General features: G+C 47.7%; 1 protein-coding gene across 1 annotated transcript; it reads left to right on the forward strand.

The window, feature by feature from the left end:
* Positions 1 to 3,529: 3,529 nt before the first annotated feature.
* On the forward strand, positions 3,530 to 9,813 carry PtA15_5A351 (uncharacterized protein; the record flags this gene model as incomplete). The annotated part of the gene is made up of 8 exons (XM_053169103.1): positions 3,530 to 3,688; positions 4,070 to 4,772; positions 4,983 to 5,593; positions 5,661 to 6,203; positions 6,280 to 7,231; positions 7,297 to 7,469; positions 7,573 to 7,719; positions 7,897 to 9,813. 8 exons carry the CDS (start codon positions 3,530 to 3,532, stop codon positions 9,811 to 9,813), a joined length of 5,205 nt encoding a protein of 1,734 aa, XP_053020333.1.
* Between the last annotated feature and the right edge of the window lie 6,149 nt (positions 9,814 to 15,962).

Raw genomic sequence — 15,962 nt, forward strand, 5'->3', positions numbered from 1 at the left:
TCCCCCATCAGATTGTCACTTTGCATCCCTGGTCACAGAATAAGAATTACATAGCCTATTTTACCATATATTTTACAGTATATTTTGCCCCTTGATTTTGTCTAGAAAGCACTATTCTCAACATCTCATCAGCCAAACTTTTCTTTAAGAGTCCATACTCTTATTCTTGTTCCATATTACTCTCCCAACCTGAGAGGCAGCTTTTCACGCACTCATCCCTCTCTAAGCTCTATTCCCCCAAAGAGTATTTCCACAGCACATGCCTTGACCCACCAAATTTTCATGCCACTGTCATGAGAGTATGAAAGCCCTGTGAACCCCTCTGCAAAGTCACTCTGCACATGACATCTGCCCCATGTTGCTCACATGTCATCTGCATGAAAGGGAGATCTGTAAAAAATTACAGGTTCCCCATGTCCATTCTGCTGTGCTGGGCATTTCTTTCTGCCGCAGGCGGTTGTGTACCGCCTGGGTAGTCACCAGGCTCCTTTCCTTTTGTGGGATTATTTCCCACTTGGGCTGACCCAGGTGCTACTCCTGTAGCCCTCAAGCAGCAATGGGCCACTGCACTACACTAACATTATTGGACAATAACTGTTAGTGTAGCCATTTTATTTACTCCCAAATTGATGTTATTTGTTATCTGAGATACAAGTATCCATACTAACAATAACAGGAAATAACAGCAATAACAACAATAACCGGCCTTTTATTGCTACTAACAGGATACAATAACAGTTATTGCTGTTATCCATCAATATTTCCTGGGCAAGTTCCTGTATTGTCAGCAACACAAAAAACAAGATAACAGAAAATGTTTTTATTGTTAGCTGGTTTTGGCTAAAATACACTACACTAACAAATAACGTTAGTGTATTGGCCCACCGTTGCCTCAAGTCATCCTGGTACGGGCTGAGTGGAGTTAGTTTCCCTTCTCTCTTCTTGTTCCTCTCCCTTTAACAGGGTTTGGAATTCTTGAGGATTCTTCCTCAAAAGGAGAGTAGGGCCCTGTTTGGCACTGATATAATTATAGGTGATATAATTGCTGATTAATTCAATTATGGTGTTCAAAGTTGGTTTGCATAATTTTATGCATGCATAAATCATAAAATCACAAAATCTTTTTTGCAGGGGATATGACTGTCTGATTATGTAATACAAAATTTCCTCACCAAAATATTTTTATGATTTTATGATTTATGCATGCATAAAATTATGCAAACCAACTTTGAACACCATAAATAAAAAATACAAAATTCAACATGAAGCCTCCAAATTTTCTTTGTAGGCAACCTACAGTGCTGTTCTCTTCAACTGTGAACCCAGAATCAACTTATCCAGCCATCTTCAGCACCATAACACCATTATATCACTTCATATTGGTCAAAAGTGATATAATGGTAGTATGGTGCTGAAGATGGCTGAATCAGTTGAATCTGATTTCAAAGTTGAAGAGACAAGCACTGTAGGTTGCCTACAAAAAAAATTTGGAGGCTTTATCTTGAATTTTGTATTTTTTATTGAATTAATCAGCAATTATATCACCTATAATTATATCAGTGCCAAACAGGGCCTAGGGCTTACTTGTACTATAGGAGGAGCTTGGTTGTCCCTCCTCCAAGAGCATCACTCCTGGATAGTGTTAAGGCCCGAAAGCTGGAGCCCGCCGGGTGGGTGGGATCCACAACTGGGCGGGTGGGTGGGGCGATTTTTTTTTCTCCCTTATGGCTGCCAGATGTCGGTTGCTTGGTGTTGAGTCTGGTGGGAGTCAATCGGCGGAGTCGCTTCATGAATCTCTGCGCGTCATGTGCTGTCCCGGTACCTCGCCGCCGTTACCGGTGACAGCCTCAGGTACATTGGGCGCGCCGCTCCATGGACTGTGTACGTCCCCATCCGCTGCGCTCCTGAAAACCTCCATCAAGCACTTCATAATGCATGCAGTGCTACCCTAGCCTAACTAAGCCTTTCACACGGGGGGTCCAGAGGACTCCGCTCGGAGGGCCCTCCCAGCAAGCCTCCCACCAGGGGGGACTTGTGTGTAAGGGCGGATCCAGAAATATTTGTGGACCGTCGGATATCCACCCGTATCCGCCACATCGTGACCCCGGATCGGAAGATATCTGGCGCGATCCGCGGCCCCCTGCGGATATCCCTCCACGGGAAGGGTTGAGTTGATACACTCCAAAGACTACTCACACGATACATATCTGTTTCGGTTTCACTATCTTCGCTTTGCCGTTTCAAGTTCTTCGCTCCAACACGCACCAGGTCTGGCTATCGTTAGGTACACCTTTTCAGCTCAGACATATTGCCCACCACCTCTTCTATTCCTCAGCTGGCGCCTTTTCATGGACAAAACCAATACATCATCCTCTATCTTTTCCCCTCTTCCCCCCTCTCCTTTTCCCCTCCCCCTTGCCAAACCGGAAGCTGCACCCAAGACTATTAAAAGTCCACTAAGATAAACCGGAGGGAGGGGGTTTCTGGTCCCCTTCTGCGTGACCAAAAAGCACATTACATATAAGTATATAAATATTATAAATTATTTTCATTTATTGATAACGCTACTCTCGCCAGTTCTCCTCCTCTGCGCGACTGTCCTTCTTCGTCATCACCCGGGTCCTGTGGTTATCTTGGACCTGTTCATCTCCCAATTTATTCCAACAATCATTTTATAATCTGTCCATTTGTTTTCTTCTTCGGGGGGTTTCTCTTTTCCCTCACCAGATCCGGTCTCAACGTACAACTTGTCTTCTTCGTTCCCCTGATTATTTATTCGAAGGAAACGGTTGTCAGTACCAACCTTCGATCGCCCCCCGGTTGGTTGCACTGCCTCTTTTACCTATTTATCATTTTTACTATAGTTATTATTGTTTGCTTCAGCTGAATACATAGAAGGGAGGCGTTGGGACGATCGATACTATCCATCCGATCGCACACCCGATACTAGTTGCGCTTGCAGTCCTTTCGATGGATCTGCGTTTGTGTTAAGCTTTTGACCAGGAAAGAATCCGATTGGCTCGTTCTGTATTCGCCGCTTGCTCCGCTCGAGCTGCCATCCCCCACATTCGCCATCACCACCCCTCCACGCTCGCCCGAGTCCGAACTGCTGCTGTCGCTCTGCTCGAGCCTCCCAGTGAGCCGGCCACAGACTGTCTGGCGTTCACCCGCACCCTCTCTCTCCTCTCCGGCTCGTCCTGCTCCTTCTGTCCGCTCCAGATCAGCTGTCTTGCCCCCGCTTTCCTCTGGATCAAACTGACGCTGTGTCTGTCTCTGTCTCCGCTCGGCTTTAGCCTTGTGCTCGCTCGGTCCCTTGACTACCTGGATTGCGTTGCTTTCTACCCGGATCCACCGACGTCCACATACTACATAATACACACTCCGGTGCTGTCCAACCACCCGCCCAGTGTTACACCACCCCCCCTACCACCACCACCACCACCGCAACTTCGTCGCCCGGTCGATCCAGCCAACCGGATTCCCGCCAGCCTTTCCTCCTCATCCCATCCCGCATCCTGCGCCGACAGCCATGAACCCTAACCATCATGGCCAGCCGCCGCTTCCACCCCAGTCACTCGAGCAGGAGTTCCAAATGGCTCTGACCTTACTCACCCAATACACCCAGTCCTCGCCTGGCGCGCTTAACGGTCCCCTGCCCGCCGGTTTTACCACCGGGATGTCTCCCCCAGTTGCGGCTGCGCTCCATCATGCACATCAACAGCAGCAACTCCGCCACCAGCAGCAACTTCGACAGCAGCAGCAACAGCCACAGCCACAGCTCCACCACCACCCGCAACAGCAGCAACACCAACAACAACTCCAACAACAACTCCAACAACAACAACAACAGCAACAACAACAGCAGCAACAACAACAACAACAACAACAACAACAACAACAACAGCAACAGCAGCAACAACAACAACAACAACAACAGCAGCAGCAGCAGCAACAACAACAACAACAACAACAACAACAACAACAACAGCAACAACAACAACAGCAGCAACAACAACAACAGCAGCACCTGCAATCTCAACATCTTCTCGGCCCACCGGGTTCTTCACAGCAGGCGGCTCAGTTTTATCCGAACTCTCAAGGTGCAGCTTCTGCCGCACTTAACCGTCCAACTCAAGCTCAGCAGCAAGCTCATCGGCCTGGCCAACAGCCTCTCCCTGCCTCAGGCTCGATCCCACCGGGGTTTTCCAACAAAATGTCGCCGGAGCAACTCCGCTCTTTCCTCGCCGAGTCTGCAGCCAATTCTTCGAACCCTCATCCCACTGGAACACCTTTCAACCCGTCTCCAATCTCCATGGCTCGTCTGCCTCCTAACCAACAAACATCTGCCCAACACGTATTGTCCCATCTGTCAATCCTACCCGCTGAGCACAATCAGTTGTCTGCTAGCATCAGCGCGGCTAAAGTAGGCCGTCTATCCAACGATCTGGTTGAAGTACTCTTTCGCAAGCTTGGTGCTGACCTTTTTCGTAAGATGCAACTCGATCATCTTTTGGACGCAGCGGGCAACCTCGTACTTCCTCCATCAGACCCTCAACTTTCCCAACAGGCTCAGCCGAGGCCCGGAATCAGCGACCTTCCACCTAATTCCATGGGCCCTGCTGGTGGTCTCGCTGCCCAGGTTGCATCGGCTCAGCTGTCCGGCGCATCAGCTGGTTCTTATCCACCGCCGCCTACTTCATCATCCGGTCTTCCACCCACCTCAATCACCCCCCAACCGCATCCTTCACATATCTCGAGCGCCCCCCACTCTCGTCAACCATCTCAGCTGCAATCCCTCCAACCGACTCCAAACCACTCGCAGATTCTCCATCAACAAACCTTTCCTCAAACTCTCCCACAGCAGCAGCAGCAGCAACAACACCATCAGCAGCAGCAGCAGCACAATCAGCAACACCAACAGCAGCAGCATATGCAGGCTCAGCAACAACAAGCCCTTCATCTCCAGCAGCAGCAATCACAAGGGATTCCGAATCGTCTTCCTCACCCTCAGTCGCAGATGCATCACTCAAAACCGGGGGAGATTGACGAGACGTCACTGAGCACGATGAGACGAAACCTTCTCGGGATGCAATCGTTCTTAAACCAGTGTAATTATCTTCAGCGCTGTTTAAGCGAAAACGCAATCCTCCCAACCGATGCTCAGCCGCACACAAGAGCGATGTCCGCAGATGAAAGGACGCATTTTGAAGCAGAACTCCTCAAAGCTCGCCATCAACATCGTTCACTTAATGCCCATCTCAAAGTGCTAGTCGACAAGCATGGAGGCAGGGACACCTTGCAACACCTGCTGAAAGGCTTGTCACCTGGCATCGGTCCAGGCCCGAGCACCATGCCCACTAATCCCACTGGGATATTGCCTCAAAGTCAGCAACCACGTCCGCACTCGTCCAACGCCCACCAGGCATCCGCACAACCAATCATATCCCTACCTGGCCATCAGCCTCATCTGATCAATCAACATCAGCCGCAGCATCCACACCACCTGGGCCAAGCGCAGCAACAGCATACCGAACTTCATCAGACGTCTCCTCATCCAGGTCCCGCCATTCAGCCAAACCACAAACAAGTTCATGTACGTAACTCTCGATTCCATTTCGAGTAACATACACTGGCTTACAATCCATCCTCTTCCCCTCCAGCCACAGCTCCAACAACAATCCCAGCAATCCCTTGGATCCCATCAGACTGCCCCCAACTCGAGCTTCCCTACGGCTGTTACACCTCAGCAGCATGCCCGCCAAATATCCCAAGGTGGTGGTGGGCAAATACCTTTTAGCAGTCCGATGGCCCACCCGGGTTCAACATCAAACACGGCCGAACACCTCGTACGCTTTCCAAACCCACAGCAGCAAAGTTTACTTCGTGCGGGGAGTCCGCGGCAGGGCGGCCCCGGACCTACCCAGCCACCCCGTCCGCCATCGGCCGTACAATCTACGGGCTATCCATCGACTTCTCCGCATTTGGCTCAAGGTAGCCCCCCTAATAATGCTGGTTTCAATCCGCCCCCTACGTTCAATCTGTCCAATTCCAACGGAATTACGCCTGAGAGGCTTATGGGAGCCTTCAGGGACCACCAAGAACGCAAGGGTGTGTCCTGGAAAGGGCAGCCTGCTTTTCGAGGAAAAGAACTAGATTTGTGCAAGTTGCTCGGCATATGCATTTCTGGCGGCGGATTCGACCGAGTAAGTAGTATCTTGCTTCCGATCTGGCATCTGCATAGCCTGGTCTACTCACATTGTCGTTCTCTTTCCCTCGTAGGTCACTGCTGGTGGATTCTGGGGTCCTATCGCAGCAAGGTTGGATAATAGTATCAATCAGTCGGACAACAACGATATGCAAGCCGCCGCCAACCAGCTCTGTGATTTATATCGTAACTTCTGCCTTGACGTCGAGTATGCGGTTATGAATTCCATTAAACGCCCTCCGTCATACCCTGTCGGCCAGCCTCCCTTGCAAGCCCCCAATTCGAATCCCCAGATTCCCCAAACTTCAACCCCCCACAATCAACCGCATTCTCATGGTCAGTTCCCACAAGGAGAGAACCTTGGCGAGCAGCGTTTACAACAAGGCCCGATGGACGAACAGACACATCATCCTCCACAAACGAAGCCTCCAAGCCAACCCGAGAACACAGATAAGGAACTACACGTCCCCGTTCAGCATCTTGCCTCGAATCATCAGGGTCCGCCACATTTCCAGTTTGCGCCGCAACGTCCCAATATCCCTCCAAACCAGCCCCCCTCCGTGCAGCGCGATTTCGTGCCACCGCATGGCTTTGTTCCACCTGCCGCGATTGATAATCGTCAGCCAGTCCCCCACGGTCGACCTGCTCATCTGCCGAATTCTTCGGAAGCCATCATGGCCTTGTCTGACGAACAACTTCGTGAATATCAACTTTCTGAAGAAATAATCAACAAGATTCGACTGGCTCGTGCGCAGACTCAAAATAAAATCTCATCGCTAAATCCTGGATTGCCTCCGCATCTACCCTCTCAAGTAACTCAACCTCCTCCGCCTGCCGGCCCAGGTGCCCCCGGATGGGCTGGCCCGACTTCGGCGACGGAAGAAGGGATACAAATTTTTGGACCCGACATGCCCGGCAGCATCCCCATCCACATCTCCTTAACCGGTATCCCCATGGCTAAAATAAATGAAGCAAGCGCGGCTATTGCTTCGATCCGACCGGATTGCGTGCCACATGCTAAAACCTGTTGGTCTTTTTTTACTCCCAATTATCGAGTCGCTAGATACTGATGTTCTATTTCATTCGTTCAGTGTGGTCGAAGTATAGGCAACCTATGACCCGTGAGCTCAGTCCCATGGAAAAAGAGCAATACAAACGCAATATGGACGACATATCCATGATTGCGCAACACGTAACGTCTCGTCTGCCGGAGTATCTCGCGACGGGTGGGAGACAAGACCAAACTCGACAAATAATTGCCTTGGTTAGCATGTCGTTTTTATAGGTGGCATTCCTAGCCCTGCCATCCGCAATTTTACTAACATGGTTTCTTTGATCCAACAATCCATGACTTTTGATGTTTATAGATTCTAGTTTTTCACACTGCCTTGTCCTCGCTCCGCACCCACGATTATTATATGTCACAACCGGATATGGCTCACATGCGCAATAGCATGGAAGCAGCGGGAAATCTGATAACTACTCACCTGACTAGCCTTTCCTCGCCTCCTCAAGTACGGCCCTCCTCGCAGCAGCAGCAATCTCAACCCTTCTCCCAATTACCGCCACCGTCGCAAGAGCAGCAGCAACTGCAACAACAGCACCAGCACCACCAACAACAACAACAACAAAATCAACAGTTACAACAACAGCAGCAGCAGCATCAACAACGACAACAACTGCCGATCCAGCCGACCCAGCACGTACCGGTTCCACAGTCCTATCAGTCATCTCAATTCCCTGTGCAGTCACAAGCACAATTGAATGACATGTCAAATCCTGCTTTGGCCCAACTCGTGCAGCCCCCTCAGCCCATTGCACATTGCCCACAGTTCTTCGAACATGTCAAGAAGGGTTTGACGGTTGACGATCTTAACATGCCGCCATCCAAGCGGGCGAGGTCTAGTACCTCGCTGGTCACCAGTCCTGACCGCTTTCAAGGTGTTGGGGGTCCCTCGCCATCACACGAGACGTCGCAGCCAGGTATGGAAACCTCGCCTGCGCAGAATCCAAATGACTTGGCATCACCTGTTGGTAATAATCCCAAGTCGCCTGGTTCGAAAGGGCCTGGAAAACGGAACCCATCCGCGGGAGGTGCCACCAAGCGCCCGGCACGCAAGCCCTCCGCACAAACCGGTCGATCAGCCAAACCCTCTCACCAAATTATGGCCACCGTCAAAGCTGAAATTGCTGCTGCTAAAGCTAGGGAAGAAGCGGAAAAAATGGAACATAACCAGGGTGGCAAACCCAACACTCCCTCCGCCCCGCCCCATGAGTCTAGTGGAAACCAACCCAGAGACGCGGCCAAGTCGTCTGTTCCTGAAAATGCTACCCCGCAGATTAATGCATTTCCCTTAGGTACATTAGCACCTGCGACATCGTCAGTACCCCCCACGTCCAAACCTCAACCAGAACCGACACAGAGCGAGAAACCTCCCCACATGCAAGTGGAAGGCCTTCTGAAAGAGCTCAGCGACTCCATGTCTAGCGGTGCGCAAGGAAGCACGAGCACGAATACATTGGACGACGATGGTTGGCGCGGATTCATGGCAGATCTGAAGCTCCCAATTGCCGGTGATGATGGCGAAGGTAGTCGACCTCGAGAGGATGAACTGCTCGGCTCGTGGCTATTCGATGAACCCCTTGGGATCTCGAAGGACAGTCCTCGCTTGGGCGATGGTGGTGGGTTCGATATGATGTATATGGGCCCAGCCATGGCAAAATTTATTGAATCCCATTCGGCATCTGAGCCAAATGGAGCAAAGGGTGATCAGAGTAAAACGGAAGGTGGGGCAGCGGAGAAGGGGAAAAGTGGATCGCAAGAAGGATTGGGACGCACTATGTGGAAAACGGAATCAATGAGCGACTTTTTGTTAGACACCAACCAATCAGTCTTTGGGGCTCAAGAAGAATCATCTCCGACGGCTACGGGTGAAGGTCGGACAGCAAATGGCTCTAACGGGAGGTTGACGAACGGAGCGGCTACGGAGACGCCCGAGTTTTCGCCGAGTAAGCTATCCAGCGATTCAACCCCCGAGTCTGTTTGCTCAACTGAGGGACACTCTGGTAATCCTAAACGTCTGATGAGCACTCATTCCACCTGCAACAACACCCCACAAGTCACCAGCAAATCGGTTGGATCGAATGACGGACCGTGCTATTCAAATGTGGACGAAGAGGACGCGCTGTTGATGTACATGATGGGGTTTGATGACGAGAGTACGATCGGCATGCCTGCTAGCTCTGCCAACGGATCCGAGAACGACAAGAAGCATAACGGGATCAATCAGTTCAGAATGCGGGAGGGCAGTGGTGGGTTCACTGGACTGGACAGTCGGAGCGTCTTGAGTGACGAGTTTTGGTCGAGACCGTTTGTGACGAGCACAAGTTCTCGAGAACCTAAAGAATCTACCAACACCGCCAAAGCCGATGGGACAGCCACCCAATTCTTGCCCTCGGCCGCTACTCCTGTGAGTAATCCCTCGGCGAACGATCTCCGGGCGCTCAATCCTCAAGCCCCCTCCGAGCCGGCCAGCGTGCTGGATTCTGTCGTCGGCGGTGTCGGGATTCCGCCCGCAGAGAATCAGGAGGCAGTGACGGTCAAATGATCGCAGCTCTCGAATCATTAACCAGTCGTAAAAATTTACACCCATACATACATATATATATATCCATTCAGATCATCGTTTTTCTTTTCCTTTTCTTTACTCTTTTTCGCATTGATTAGACCGAACATTGAGAAGCTTGTGCTGTGTGTGTGAGTGTCTGGCATCTGATGTATGAAAAAAGTATCATAATCTATCTATATATACATATATAAACATCACCATAAATACGTGTATACAAAGCCGCGTATATCTTTAACTTGTTTTTTTTTTTGCTCTGTCTTTGCTCTTTTATCTACATAGCCACTGAAGGAATTTTGTTTACTCTTCTGCTTCGTCTCTTTCTTATCACCAGTCTTCTATTTTTTTGTTATCTTCCTTATCATATCTTCTCACTATTGTTTTTTTTTTTTTTTTGAAATACATCTCAAACACCAACTCAACGTGTGCTCTCCATTTCCCTGGCATCATTTTCAACCTTCTTTCTTGCTCATTGATATATATATTCAGCTTTTGTTAATTAATGAATTCTTTTTGAGGTATGAGTAGACCTTTGATAAATAGCAACATCGCAATCTATTTTATTTTTACCTCTAGAGGATTTTTCAGAGGGGATGATCAGTAAGTGGCCACTGTGAGAATGACAGTGTCCATGGGGAAAAGACATCATTTTCATAGGGAGTTGAAAAATCGACTCCCAAAAATTAATAAATCGACTACCAAATGTTGCAGACGTCCCAAAGACCACAATTTGATGTCCGTCTCGGGTCTCCAGGACCCAAAATTGGTCTGGAAATTTTTTGGGAGTCGGAAAATTAATTCCGCTATCCAGAATGGGAGTCGGGATTTTAATTTCACAAAAAATGCCAAAAAAGTAAAGAAAAAAATTATTCCTCCTCACTGGGCGCCCAAAGCCCCCCAAAATTTTACAGCAGTCAGAAAGTGCTCCTAAGAGCACAGCACACCCCAGGAAAGTCATGTGCAACTGGGGGTCTGATTTGGTGGATTTCCTACTAAAGATATCCGCCAGAACCTTAGCTACATATCAGTGCTGAAAATTCCAACAATTTTGGATCATCAAGTTGAATACTCTGTACCCAAATAGTTAGCTGCAAGGCAGTAACCCACCATCAGAAATAATTTTGAGGCAGCTGGGGACTTTGGTCATATCTACTACTAATTGCCTCTGCCACAGTTGATTGTGCCTCCACCACATTTATTAGTCCCTCTGCCACAGTTATTAGTCCCTCCACCACAGTTATCAGTCCCTCTGCCACAGTTATTAGTACCTCCGGCACAGTTATTAGTACCTCTGCCGCAGTTATTAGTCCCTCAACCACAGTTATTAGTCCCTCTGCCACAGGTTTTAGTCCCTCCACAGTTAATAGTCCATCCACCACAGTTAATAGGTGCAGGGACTAATAACTGTGGTGGAGGGACTAATAACTGTGGTGGAGGGACTGATAACTGTGGCGGAGGGACTGATAACTGTGGCGGAGGGACTGATAACTGTGGCGGAGGGACTGATAACTGTGGCAGAGGGACTAATAACTGTGGCGGATGGACTAATAACTGTGGTGGAGGGACTAATAACTGTGGCGGAGGGACTAATAACTGTGGCGGAGGGACTAATAACTGTGGCAAGGGATAATAACTGTGGCGGAGGCAATTAGTAGTAGATATGACAAAAAGCCCCAGCTGCCTCAACATTATATCTGTTGATGGGTTAATGCATTTCAGCTAACTATTTGGGTACAGACAAGGCTGAAACCGCTGCACAAACCGCTGCACTAAAATTAGTGCAGCGCAGCGGAAATGGGCCTGCACTTTTTTATAGCAATTTTCCGCTACCGCTTCAGCTTTTTGAAAATGGAGGGAAAATTCCTTTTTTAGCAGACCACAAAAGCGCCTCAGAAGCGCAAAATCGCTGCATGGTAGCGTAGCGCAGCGGCACTTCGCTAAAAAAGCGGGATTTGCAGCGGCAGATCCCGCTTTTATAATCTGGGTTCCCCCTTTTTATGCTTTTCCGCTTTTAGCACTTTATGAGTGCAGCATAGCTAATATTACTACATGTTAGTGGCGATAGACAAAAAATAAACTAAAAAAGAAACTAAAAAAGTGACCTATACCCCCTGAGTCTTGGTTAATTCTTTTGGCTGTTTAGTCTTCTTGATGTTGGATGGAGAAGATAACTTGGGATTTTTTCGGCAGTGTCCAGAACAGCCTGACAATCTTCAAACACACCACCCATCTTGACCCCGCCGCGTAACCACAAGTGGCTGCTGATAGCACGATCAATTGATTGTATTGTAAGTCTGGGGGAAATCTGCGATTGGGATGAGACCAAGCAGTCGGTGACTGCAGGAGCAAAACAATTGGCACATTCAGTCCCACAAGCGCAGCTTGTGCTGCGCTTGTGGGACTGATCCGGAGGCGGAGCAAGGAAAGCGGGGGCCAAGACTTCGCTTTTTGAGCTGAATTAACTGCGCAGCGCCAAAAGTGCGGAAGAAGTATCAGCTAAAAAGCGATGCAGCGCGCAAAAGCACCCCAGTAGCGGATGAGAGCGCACACCGCTATTGCTGCGCTTCCCCGCAGCGAAAGCGCCACTTTTTTGGCTGCGCTTACGCTATGTCATCCAGGGAAATAGTGGTGTTTTGCTGCAGAAAGCGGTAGCGCAGCGCGGTGACGCTACCGCTTCAGCTTTTTGGGCTGGGGGGTTAGCGGCGCCCGCTGCGCTGCGCTAAAATTGCCGCTTTCTACAGCGTAGCGCATATTTTCAGTCTTGGTACAGAGTATTTAAATTATTCGCAATTTGGTGCACTTTGCAGCACCGTAGCTAAGGTTCTGGCGGATATCCTTAGTAGGAAATTCACCAAATTAGACCCCCAGTTTCACATGAATTTCCTGGGGTGTTCTACTTCCAAGAAGCTCATAAGGTTTCAGAGGTCTTTCTGCATACTGTAAGATTTTGGGAGGCTTTGGGGCACTGTAGCTAATGCTTTCATAGATTTCCTTAGTAGGAAATCCCCCAAATTATGCCCACAGTAGCACACCCATTCCCTGCGGTTTGCTAATGCTGTGCAGTTCACCATGTGCTCTTAAGAGCCCTTTCTGACTGCTGTAAAATTTTGGGGTGCATTGGGCACCCCAGTGAGGAGGTATAATTTTTTCTTTATTTTTTGGCATTTTTTGTGAAATTAAAATTCTGACTCCCATTCTGGACAGCGGAATGAATTTTCTGACTCCCAAAAAATTCCCGGACCAATTTTGGGTCCTGGCGACCCAAGGCAGACATCAAATTGCGGTCTTTGGGAAGTCCGCAACATTTGGGAGTTGATTTATTAATTTTTGGGAGTCAATTTTTCAACTCCCTCTTCATATTCTCAAATTTTTTTGTAAAGGTACAATGTTCATTTTGTTTTCATCACTGGTGATTGTATCTCATTTTAAATGTATAATATTCCGATCTGAGGCTAGGTTTTTATTTTCCACTCTTTGCTTGCACTTGCATTTCTTGAAGTGAAAACCTGCAAAACAACACACAGCAAGAAAAAGTCAAGCAACTGCTAGCAGTTGACATGCAGTTTACTGCTGTGGAACTGCTGTTCTACATAGCTCCACCCAAACACACATAAGCTTTTTCTGCACAGTCACTTTGCATTGAAGCTTGGTCAAAAGTAAGACTTGACAAAGGCTTGTGTAACACCACAAGCTTGCTTGAAGTTCTTGCATGTCAACTCACCAGGGGAGACTTTGACACACTTCCAGAGAGTGCCAGAGTCTAATTCCATGTTATTCTGGGTCTGATGTGAGTCAGATGTGGATTAGGAAATGATTGATCAATTTTTCAGAAGTCAACAGGAAGTGTGTCAGAAGTGATGTGTAATTGTCACAGGACCTTGTGCGACACCAGGGGAGATATTTTCCCACTCCCCAGGGAGTGCCCTACCGTAACTTTTTTCCATGACTGTGCTGGAGGCCTTATGTGGAAATCAGTTGTAAATCATCCTGAAATAAACCATAACTTGCCAAGAAATCATCCAGAACTCACCTAGAATTCATCCAGAACTCATTTAGAATATAGGCCTTTCTTGGCTCCATGACCAGGGTTTCCTTTTCATGGAGATGTGAAAGGCCCAGCCTGTGATATTGTCCCCCTCATGAACTCGCGTACATCAGGGGGACAATTGGTGTCTCAACGCAAAGGTTTTACTTTTCATGTGGCCGTGAAAGGCCCATCCTGTGATATTTCCACATCAACGTATGTGCATACATCAGGGTGACTATTAGCAAAATGCAAAAAAGTTCACTTGCATGTGCACATGTGAATTTTGAAAAGCAAAAAACAAGCAAAATTCACCAGATCATTTTTGTGAGGAGGCAAGGATGTCTGGCCAAACTGGAGTGGCACCGCAGTCCAACCTTGACTTAACTCAGACTTTCACCCTGTTAAAAAGGTTTTTTGCCATTTTTTTCCAGCCAAATTCAAATCAATTCCTGCATTTCCAAGAAAATGGGTTTCACTAATTTTACTGCAACATTACCACATTCCAAAATTCTAACCCCAATAGTACCAAGTTGAATTTTACTTTAATTTTGTACATGAGGGCATATTATGTGAATTACAAGAAACCCATTTTTTCAGAGGAATTACATTTGAGAATGTCAATTTTTCTTTGCTATCCTTCAACATCAGTAAACAGGAGCAATTGATGAGTTGGATTTGGATGAAATATCATTTCATCATATTTTTTCCTACACTTGTACCTAGAAAACAAGAGAATTCTACACAACATTGTATTGAGTCCCAAATCAATTCTGACTGACTTTTCAATCACTTCTCCATCCACTTTACAATTCATTTAGGGATGAGTTACTAATCCACATCAGGCCCACATCCGACTGAAACTCACATAAAATTCAGCTCTGGCACTCCCTGGGGAGTGGGAAAATATCTCCCCTGGTTCAATGTTGTATAGAACCAATTAATTTTCTAAGGATAACTTAATTACAACCTATAATGAAATGATAGTAACTCAATGCCCAGTTATTAATCATTTATGGCAAATTTCTGTTGATAAATTTCTCTATGTCAAAGGGGTTTCTCACAACGTAAATGTGACTCGCGGGGGCTTTAATGGCTTCCAGCCCAGTTTGCACTTATAATAGAGCTTTGAAAGGCCCCTCCAGTGATCTGTAACCCTCATTTACATGCGTAAACAAAGGTGACATGTGGAAAAAAGCTGACATGCATGTGCATGGAGAAATTGAAAAAAAAAAACACAAGAAAAACTCACAAGCTTATATTTGTTAAGAAGCCAGGATGCCTAGCTGAAATCTGGTACCACACACCTCCAAGCTTGACTTGACTCATATTTACACCCTACTTTCATCCTTTTTTCTCTCAATTCTAGATGATATCGTCCTTCTATAGGGAAATATGCCAATTCAGATGGGCCTTTCACATCATTCTAACAGGGGTGTAAATGTTGTTGATATGTGGGAGGCCCAACCTGTGATTGGTAACCACCTTGTGCGCGCCCAAATGAGGGTTACATTAGAAAAGTGAAAAAAATGACCACCTTCATGCACATGTAAATAATATGAATTTAACACCAAGGATTCATCTAAATTAACAAAAAGTTCAGATTGAATTATGACTAGCATCCCCAAGGCGGTTACGGGTTGGCAAGGAGTGGTCTGGCAAGAGGTGTGGTGTGGTGCTGCTGGTGGGTATATAAGGGAAGGGAAGTGGAACGATGGATCCGCAGGGGATTTGGTTTTGTCTGCTCCCTCCCTGGGAGGCCCCTAACTGCTTGGTTAGGCCCCCCTGGCTAGTTTAACAACCGGCCCTCTTTTGCTTGTTGCTGGGGCACAGCTGGAGGGTCATCCATAGGGCCTGCGGGCCTTTGGGGATATTCAACGTGCCAAGTAAGATATTGGGGCATTGTTTGCCCCATTTTGTGAGAAAAAAAACACCCCAAAACTTAGATCTGCAGGTCTGGAATTCTGTGGATTTAAGAAAGTGGGATTTGGTTGTGGCCATTTTTTCTTAGTGTTTTCAACTGTGTTCCAGTTGGGTTCCAGTTGACTTCTGCATGACTTGTGGATGATTTATGCATTAGTCCAGGATAGTTTCAGATCATTTGTGG

This window comes from Puccinia triticina, chromosome 5A (assembly GCF_026914185.1).
Source record: "Puccinia triticina chromosome 5A, complete sequence".
Lineage (NCBI taxonomy): Eukaryota > Fungi > Basidiomycota > Pucciniomycetes > Pucciniales > Pucciniaceae > Puccinia > Puccinia triticina.